The following is a 10,143-nucleotide window of genomic DNA, read 5'->3' as shown; positions in this document are numbered from 1 at the left end:
TGTGAGACTTCACACATTGGAGTCCCAGCTATTGAAGTTTGTTCTCCTGCTTTGCAGAACGTTGGCAAATCCATCAAATGCTCTTTTCTTCTTAAAAAAGAACTGTCCCTGTCCTATATCAGGCTGACTCTGAGTGAGTTTTTCACTTGGATACTGGAGGTTGACAGTTGCTGTGGAACTCTTCTTCAGCCCTGTCCAAACAGTGTCATCCCCCAGCTTGCTGGAGTCAGGGCCTTCAGAGGTGCTCTCTCCTGTAGTCTTCTGTGGCAATGGCCATGAGCTGTACTGTGTGCTTCTGTTGAAGAAGGCTTGTGGGACTGAGAAGGAAATCTCATCCTCATCACTCTGATCCTGTTGGAAATGATCTTGTGTGTGGCAGCCTGACTGTGTTTTCATCAAAGAGCCAAGATGGAGCAAATCTGCTGTGAGGATGCAAGGCTGAGTTTCCTGGGGCAGCCCACAGCTGCTGGCATCTTCTAACTCTGTGCATCCATCCCAGGCTTTCTCCTGAAAATCTTCCATTCTATCTGCACAAGCTTCAGCTGTGCTCACCTGCTTCCCCTGTGGCAGAAAGTCATCTTTCTCTGTAGTCACTGTGAGGTGGGTTTCAGCTGTGTGTTCAGGCAGAGGCTGATGAGGTGTCTCACTGCTGGAGTGCAGCAGTGGTGTTTTCTTAACACACTCATTCAAACCAGTATCAATGGGAGAAAATATCAAACCACTGTCCTCTGACACACTTGCCTGCCTTCCCAATCTAATATCCCCTCCACCATGATTCTTTTCAGAGGAGTTCTTAGCTATGTGCTTGTCTGTACCTCCCTCTGATGCATTTTCTGTTCGTTCTGTGGGACTGTAGCTGAGGGAGTGCTGAGGTTCAATGGGAAACTGATGGGGCTGTGATTCAGCCTCTTGAGGAGTATTCTCTGCATCTGTCTCACATGCAGGGTAATGTTTTAATGAAAGTAACAAATTAATGAAATCTGTGCTTGGATTGTAGAAAGAATCAGAGTTTTGTGTTGTGGAGTCTGCATTAGGAAAGTCATCATCAGGAACTTGAGTGGAGCTAACTGTGTCTGAACCTGCCATGCTTAGGTGGCCATCACATTTATCAGCGTGAGGTGATGCTGTTTCAGGCATGGTGGTCCCAGATCCATAATCAGTAGTGGTTTCAAACCAGGCATTGTTCTCATCTTCATTTTCACCAGCATGCTGAAGTTCAGCAGCAACCTTTGCAGGCTCTGGCAGTGTTGGGAACTTCTCAGTGCCACTCTTTGTATTGGCTTCCCCTGGTGACAACTGACAGGCTGGCAGGTTATCACTAACATCATGGTGGTCCAGTTCAAAGTCTGATAAGGAACTGCAGTCACTCATGGTGAACGGAGTCCCCTCATCTGAAGAGCTGTCAGCCAAGATAGCTGCTGAAGCAGCTTTCTTATCTGTACTCTCCATTTTACAGTTGGACTCTGTCAGAGGAGAGCTTTCTGCTGTTTGGTTCACACTTAAATTCCCCAGGTTTGGTGTAGCCTTTGTGATACCAGGCTGCAGCAGACCAGAGCTGGGGCATGCCTTGCTCTTCCTGGAATCTGGGGCTTGTGTTGTGGAAGATGGAAAGCCAGTTCCTCCCAGGAAGGATGAATGTGAATCTGAAGAGTCAGTGTGATTTGAGTCAGCGTTCAACCTTCTGGCTAGGGGAGGGAACCTGCTCCTTTCTGAGTCTTCACTGTTTGCACAGTTTGAGTCATTCCATGAAGTGTCTTTATTTGTTAATTTTCTTGGTGTCACTTCAGGGATGTTCTGGTAACCTGTCCTGACAGAGAGCAGCCCATTCTCATCAACATCTGCATTTCCATTGCTGCTGATGCTGGTTGTGAGGTCTGCAAACACTGGTTCCTCCTTCACACTGATGATCCTATTATTGCTTTGTTTCTGGTACTGCTCTGCACTATTTGGGGCATGCACACTGCCGCCAGTGACATTTTCATACAGAGCAGAAGTTTGTGTGTTCCTTGAGGGCCTCTCCTCAGGAATGAACAGATTGTGCTGTGCGTTTGTTGGGTTGCTCGCAGAGCATGCTCTGCTCCAGGTCTCATCCGAAAAAGCTTGATTAGTATATGTGTGTTCTGAACCTGAGCTTTTGTTCCTGCATAGCAATCTCCACAGGTTTTCCAGGTAGGGCCTGGCAAAAGCACCCAGGCAAAAAGCACAAATAAAGGTGATGAACACAGAGAGGCAGACAGCCAGAGCCAGGTCCTGCTCCGTGCTTCCTCGTCTGAAGGCAGCGTCGGTGTCCCGGGCTGCTCGAACCAGGAGTGGTGAGAGCCTTTCTTTCACCTCCACGCTGTAGATGAGATGCTGCTTCTTCCTTGTATGAACAGCACACAAATACAACCCTTCAGCAGCCTTCTCAGCCTTGTGTATCACTAAATGACTCATTTTATCCAGTGTCATATGTGGAAGATGGTTATCTTTGGAAATTCTGCCTTTAGGTGTCCACCAAGAGACTCTGTTTCCTGAAAGAAAAGAAAATGCCAGCTGAGTATTTCTTTCCAAGTACAGGGTGCTTGGTTTGCAGGGTCAAGTCACTCCTGCAAGAATATACTCTGATCTCCAATCTTAGCTAATTTTTACTATTTACTTGAAAAACCAATTTTCTTTTTATCCATCCGTAGTCACTTTGCATGGTATCAAGTCTCCGTTGCACCACCAGTTTCAAACATATTTATGTGGTCTTGCCAGCAGACTTCCCAAGAAACACGGTGTGGGGGAGGGAGGAGGTCACTGAAATGATCTAAGTATGTTCTGGGTTGGATTAGAATCATAGATCCATAGAATGGGTTGGAAGGGACCTTCAAAGGCAGGTCTAAGGTCCCCCTGGAGTCTTCTCCAGGCTAAACACTCCCCAGCTCTCTGAGCCTATCCTCACAGCAGAGGTGCTTCAGCCCTGGGATCATCTTTGTGGCATCCTCTGGACTCACTCCAACAGTTCTGTGTCCTTCTCCTGCTGGGGACACCAGAACTGGAGGCAGTACTGAAGGTGAGGTCTCAGCAGAGCAGAGCCAAAGCACAGAATCCCCTCTCTTGCCCTGCTGGCCACACTCCTCTGGCTGCAGCCCAGCACACAGCTGCCTTCTGGGCTGCATGAGGGCACTGCCAAAATGAACTATTTGCCATTCCAGAATTGCAAAGTAGTACTTCCAGAAGTTCATTTGTGTACAGTTTGTCATCTCCTACTAGAGTAATGTAAGGAAGGAGGTGCAGGGTGTTTTTTTGGGAACCTTGAATTTCAACTCTTGCAAGCATTATCCTGCTTCCTAATGAAGTGGTTTGCCTGTTAAGCTGTTCAGTTATGTTTAAATTACCTTAAAAAAATCTACTTTTAAACCCAGATTTCTTTGATCATCCTCCATGCACTTGGATTTGAGTAGCAGGTAGATGGAGTCCCTGTTTTACTTACCCCTTGTGTTGTCCAAGGCACAGTTGAGCACTGATGTCTTCCCTGTGGGGATTGCAGCCCTCTTGAGCAAAATATCCTCCTTGTGGTTGCACTGGAAGCTTGAAAGGCACAGCAGAGGTTTCTGTGAGTTGGTGGCAGATTTGTTGTATGAAATGCTCATTTTTTGCCTTGTGGAGTCCAAAAGAAAATCAAATAACTGCTTGAAAGCATTTAGTTTACAGTTAAATATCCAGGCCTTGCCTGACAAATCCACTTCAAGTTGAAAGAAGTTCAAAGTGAGGAATATCTGTGGCAGAGGAGTGGTCAGAGCGTTGTCACGGAGATCCACCACCTGTTTGGGAATCACACAGTTGTCAGGGTTGGACCATCCAGTTCCAACCCCCCTGCCATGGGCAGGGACACCTCACACTACAGCAGGTTGCTCAGAGCCACATCCAGCCTGGCCTTAAAAATCTCCAGGCATGAGGCTTCCACTTCCCTGGGCAACCTGTGCCAGTGTCTCACCACCCTCATGGGGAAGAACTTTTTCCTAAGTTCTAACTTGAATCTCCCCTTCTCTAGCTTGGATACATTCCCCCCAGTCCTATCACTCCCTGACATCCTAAAAAGTCCCTCCCCAGCTTTCTTGGAGCCCCCTTCAGATACTGGAAGGCCACAATTAGGTCCCCTCAGAGCCTTCTCTTCTCCAGACTGAACAACCCCAACACCCTTAGTCTGTCTCCATAGCAGAGCAGCTCCAGCCCTCTGCTCATCCTCGTGGCCCTTCTCTGGATACCTTCCAGCACCTCCAGATCCTTCCTGGAACAGAGGCTCCAGAACTGGACACAGTGCTCCAGGTGCAGTCTCAGCAGAGTGGAGCAGAGGGGGAGAATCACCTACCTGTCCCTGCTGGCCACACTTCTCTTGCTGCAGCCCAGGCTCTGCTTGGCTCTCTGGGCTGTAAGTGCACACTGCTGGCTCCTGTTGAGCTTCTCATCCACCAGCACCCCCAAGTCCTTTTCTCACACTCATCCTGAAGAACTTCTTCCTAAGATCCAGTCTAAACCTATTCTCCCTCAGCATCAAATCATTCCCCTTTGTCCTGTCTCTAGACACCCTGATGAAAAGTCCTTCTGCAGCCTTCCTGTAGGATCCCTTCAGGTAACGGAAGGCAGCTCTTAGGTCCCCCCAGAGTCTTCTCTTCTCCAGGCTGAACACCCCCAGCTCCCTCAGCCTGTCCTCACAGCAGAGGTGCTGCAGCCCTTCGATCATCTTTGTGGCCCTCCTGTGGACTCACTCCAACATCTCTGTGTCCTTGTTATGCTGGGGACACCAGAACTGGAGGCAGTACTCCAGGTGGGATCTCACAAGAGCAGACTACAGGGGAATGCTGCCAGATACTTGATAATCACTGCCTTTAGTGGTGATTAACACAAAACATGGCAACAGTTGCACTGCTGCTTTACAACCTGTAATTTGTGGAGGTCCCTGAAGGCATCTGGATGAATTTCAGCGATGTTGTTCTTTCTCAAGTTGATGTCCTTCAGCTGTGAGCAGTTCTGGAAATCATTCAGCTCAATCTGCTCGATGCCATTGGCTGTCAGATGGACAGTTTGTAAAGACTGCAGCAGGCCTAGTCCTGGAAAGAGCACAACTGTTTTACATTTAGAATAGAATAGAATAGAATAAACCAGGTTGGAAGAGACCTTCAAGATCATTGTGTCCAACCTATCATCCAACACCACCTAATAAACTAAACCATGCAACCAAGTATCCTGTCAAGCCTCGTCCTGAACACTCCTAGTGACAGTGACCCCACCACCTCCTCGGGCAATTTCACCTTCTTTTCCCAAATGGCATCAAGTGCCCTTTGTAAAATTATTTGCAACAAAATTCCTTCCATTCCTGCTTACAGCAACAAGTGGCTACAGGCATTGAGTTGTTTGGCCTTTCCTGTCCAGTGGTTATCCCATTCTAAAGGCTGTGTGGCATCAAGAGCAGGCACACTGATCCCTCACTGCATGCTTTAACAATTCCCATCTCCACACAGGCAGTACCCTCCCTCTGTGCTCTCACAGCTGTGCTGGCTGTCATCTCTGAACTGGAATCACGATGCCCTGGAGAACAGGAGGTAGGGAAGGAGGAGTGGGGAAAGGGCAGAATATGCTCAGTCTGTAGACTTGAAGTATGTTAGTTGTAAATGAAAGAGGGAGATGCAAAAGAATGAGGCAATATCTCCTATTCATTATGAACTGCACATTCACAGGAGTCTTTCATACATGGAATTGTTTTTCCTGGGATGCAGACCTGACTGACAGCACACTCATGGAATCATAGAATGGTCTGGGTTGGCCAAGGCTCATCCAGTCCAACTCTCTCTGCAGTCAACAGGGACATCCTCAACTATATCAGGCTGCCCAGAGCCCTGTCCAGCCTCATCTTGATTATCTCCATGTTGCTATTTCTGTCAGCCTGTCAATTACCAAGCACCACAGTCCTAGCTGTGACAGCATCTGTCTTGTACACCCTTTGGAATGCTGCAGAGAACTCACTTTTCTCAAGTGCTCCTGCCTGTGAATTGCAGTGGGAAGGCAGCACTTGAACACTTAGCTTCACTCAGAGTTTGTAACACCTGGAAGTCACTCTCGGGTGAGTTTTTGATCACACATTGTTGAGAAGACACCAGTTCTCCTGGAGAGTTCTGCCCTTCCTGTCATCTGTGAATCTCTCATTGCACTGAGCAACTGAGCTTGGAGTGCATTGTGGCAAGCACAGGAAACGATTCATTCCTCCTGTATAAAAAACGGAGGGAGCTGATAGGAAAGGCAGGCAGAACTTCTGGCACTTGATCAGTTCTTCCTTCCACCTGCATGAGGAGTTCAGCTTGGTTGCTTCCCCGAAGCTGCTTTTGTGCCAATAACATGGCAGCAGACTGGCACCTGGGGTGGCAGCTGGGACAAGGGTTTCGCTGTGGCTGAACCTCTCTGCTTCAGAGCTTCAGTTTGTGGTTTTGTACCAGAGCTTAGGAGCTGGAATGTCAGTGAAGTCTTTTGGAGGAGGAAAATAATGTTCTGAGAGTGCATTTATAAGAGTGTGGGATTTAAGTGTGGTGATGTGCACAGCAGTTTGGCTTCTAACATCTATAAGCTGGGTCTCACTGAGGCATCCTATAATGTGTAGTTTTATTTGTCTATCAAAGCAAATCAAATCTGCATCAGTGCATTTGTCTATATGGGAACCTTAATGATACAACAAAAAGTGAAATGCAACAGTTTGCCTGCCTGCCAGAGAATTATTTAGTACCAAAAAAAGGAGAAAAATTGAACTTGAAGGACTCTTGTGCAAGTGCAAAGTTATTCCCTTTGTCTGACTCTCCCCCTTTAGCTTGTATCTGGGGCTAAACCACAGCAGTTGCTGTCACCCCATGACTCCTCCCCAGCAGAGAAGGGGGGGTCAGGAAAAGGAGGCCCAGAGGTTAAAATGGAAACAGATTTAATGAAACAGCCAAACTAGGTCCAGCGTCAATGCCAAGTGTAAGAGTTACACTCAGCCCAGTGAACATGTGGTGGTAGTCACAGTAAGCAGCAAAATAGGAGAAGGAAGAGCCCAAGCAGGAGTCCTCAGCAAACTTCTTTCTTTAGCTCAGCTGCCCTGACTCGAAACTGCCAGTGGCCTGCAGCCTGTGGCTGGCCCGGGATTCTGTGCCAGCCAAACCAGGACACTGACACTGCGGGGGGGGTTAGTTTGTCACCCTCCCCCTCCACTCTCATGATCTGGGGCTAATGAGTCTGATGTTCGCAGCAATAAGTTCAGCAAACAGTGTGTAAGGTGGGTTTGCTCATGCTGCGGCTTCTGCTGTGTGTAAACACTGCTGGGGCAATGTGAATCATCTGTTCATGAGCAGAGAGGCTGTCAGCAGTGCCTGGCAGAGTTCAGTGACTGGCAAACACTCTGCAAGTCTATCAGAACCTGAAAGTCCTCTCTTGTTACTAGAAGGTGTAACTTTGGGTTACTTTGGGTGGGTGTGAGAAGGTATAGAACAAAATGGGTTTGACTGAACAAAATCCATTGTCCTCTCTGTGTGAAACACTGAAATCAGAGCAAGTTTTGTTTAAGAGAGTATTGGCTCTCTTCTGTAGAGTAGTATGGAATTCTTGAGCTGTAATTTTCTTGATGTTGAGGTTCACAGCTGGGATGTGGAGACTGGTGTTTTGTCTAAAAAATCCTTATTTCCCTTTGCAAGTTAAAGTACTGCTTGGACTCTCAGAGGATAAATCTGCCTGTATGTGACTGACATTAAGGCATTACAATTGCAAAGCCTGTCTAAGAAACCCCAACCAAACCCAAACCAGCCATTCTGCTTCAGTCTCTCACACAGGTGGTGTTCTCCCTCAACTTAACTCAGGGAGAGTCACATTCTGAATTCAGTAAAATGTTCCAAATCATCCCCAAAACTAACTGCTTGGGAGGGAGATCCTTAAAGGCTCTGAAATGCTTACCTCTTGGAACTCTGTTAAGCTTATTTCCTTCCACTGACAATACTTTCAAGGCAGGCAGAAGATAACCAACCTTTCCACCCCTGTTAGAGCCATGTGCAGGTGTGGGTATATCCAATGTGAGGGTGTGGATGGCATTACCATTGAGGTTTAGAGTTTCTAAACCAGGTAAGCTTCTACAAGCAGTTAAGGTGAGTTCAGAAAGCAGGTTGTTACTGAGATTCAGGTGCTTTAGCATCCATTCCTCATCTCTTCCATCAGGGCACAGGAAAGTTTTGATGTTATTGTAACTGAAGTCAGCTGTTACTGCTGTTTGTGGTATGTCTTCTGGAAGAGCAGATACTCCAGTAAGAGAACAGTTCAGCAAGAGTTTCCCATCCCACCAGCAGTCTGAGCCATGATGTGTGTCAAGAATCTGCCATGACTTGGTTCCCACTGATCCAGGAAGGTGAAAGCAAAGCACCACAGCTATGACCCTCAAGTGAAGGTTCTCCATAGTATCTGTCTGCAGGATGTAAAACCAGGGTAAGCTCAGCATCACAAGTTAAACAGAGAGCAGAAATACTTTGCCACTAAACAGCACTAAACAGGTCACAGCATCACAGAATGTTAGAGGATGGAAAGGGACTCCAGAGATCATCCACTCCAACCTCCCCCTGCCAAAAGCAGAATCACCCAGGGTAGTCCACACAGGAATGCATCCAGGTGGGTTTGGAAAGTCTGCAGAGAAGGAGACTCCACAACCTCTCTGGGCAGCCTGCTCCAGGGCTCTGGCACCCTCACTGGAAAGAAGTTTCTCCTCATGTTAAGGTGAAATCTTCTATGTTCAAGTTTCTATCCATTGTTCCTTATTATTGCACACCACCAAAAAGAGCTTGGCCCCCTCCACTTGACACCCACCCCTCAGCTATTGATAGACATTGATCAGATCCTCTCTCAGCTTTCTCTTCTCCAGGCTGAACAGCCCCAGTGCTCTCAAGTCTCTCTTCAGAGGGGGGATGCTCAAGTCCCCTGATCATCCTTGTGGCTCTCTCTTGGACTCTCTCCATCAGGTCTCTCTTGAACTGGGGAGCCCAGAACTGGACACAGGATTGCAGCTGTGGTCTCAGCAGGGCACATTAGAGAGGGAGAAGAACCTCCCTAGCCCTGCTGGCCACACTTTTCTCTTTGTTTAAACAAAGTCCCCAAAGTATTACCAATGTTAGGCCTTCAGCAGCCAGGGTTGGAGGCCTGGCTCTAAAAAGAACATTCATAAACTAGTAACCTCCCACCTCCCCCAAAACCCAATCCAAACCTTTTTCTCTTCAACCCATCGGCTGAGAAACAGCTTCTCAGGAGCTCGTGAGCTACCAGTGGCAACTTCTGAACCCTACTTCAGGTATCCTACACCGAGCAAAGTCCAGCAGGTACAACCCATGACGCACGGAGGTGGAACCATTTTCATACTTGCAGCTAATAAAGCAGCAGTTTCCTGGTCAACAACACAGCAATGCATTTGGAAGGACAACTTCTGAACCACAGCTGGAGCTTGGAATTTATTGTTTCAGAGCAAAGATAGATTCAGTTGTCTTTCACCCACTGAAACCACCACCTTGAGCCACCCAGGTTGTACCCAGTGTAGTATTTTACACAGGATGTACTTCAAGCAAGATTCTGATCTTATGGGCAGCTGTAGGATTGCAATGAGTCCTGTGCCACACAGGGTTCTGTAAACAGGAATGTGTACCTCAGGCAGTTAAACAATTAATGCACAACACAAGGCAGGTGTGGTAGTGGCAGTGTTTCTCAAACCCTGTAACAAAGGCGACAAAAATATCTGATTGGTAAAAAGAAGAGTGTCTGCCACATTTAATTCCATTGTTCCACGACTGGCTTTGCTGCATTGCAACCAAACCCAGGTCTCCAGGCCGTGATTTAACAGCACCTTTGTGGCAAATCTTTCAGCTGTGTTGCTGTATTGTATTTTCAGGACTCTTGGTGGCCACAAGAATCCAACACTAGAGCGTGCAGGCATGTCAGTATTCACCAGAGAACAGCTTTAACAAGCTTTTTGTTATCTACTTGATTGAGGAAGTATCTTTTATTTTCAAGGTCTATTTCAGCTTTGAGGATGCTGCTGCTTCTGGTTTTGTGTGTGTGTGTGTACAGGTACTTCTAGCTATAAAGTGACAAACTTCCCTTAGCAGGAGAGTAAAAATTCTAAATCCATTTCAT

General features: G+C 47.3%; 1 protein-coding gene across 1 annotated transcript; it reads right to left on the bottom strand.

Annotated features, from left to right (window-relative positions):
• Positions 1-8,425, bottom strand: LRRC66 (leucine rich repeat containing 66). Its single transcript, XM_009899298.2, has 4 exons — positions 7,933-8,425; positions 4,903-5,072; positions 3,455-3,785; positions 1-2,510 (listed from the first exon to the last, which is right to left on the bottom strand). Exons 1-4 carry the CDS (start codon positions 8,423-8,425, stop codon positions 10-12), a joined length of 3,495 nt encoding a protein of 1,164 aa, XP_009897600.2. The 3' UTR covers positions 1-9.
• Between the last annotated feature and the right edge of the window lie 1,718 nt (positions 8,426-10,143).

The sequence above is a fragment of the Dryobates pubescens genome, chromosome 1, assembly GCF_014839835.1.
Source record: "Dryobates pubescens isolate bDryPub1 chromosome 1, bDryPub1.pri, whole genome shotgun sequence".
Classification (NCBI taxonomy): domain Eukaryota; kingdom Metazoa; phylum Chordata; class Aves; order Piciformes; family Picidae; genus Dryobates; species Dryobates pubescens.
Note: the sequence above shows the minus strand (reverse complement) of the source record. Positions and strands in the feature narration are given on the sequence as shown.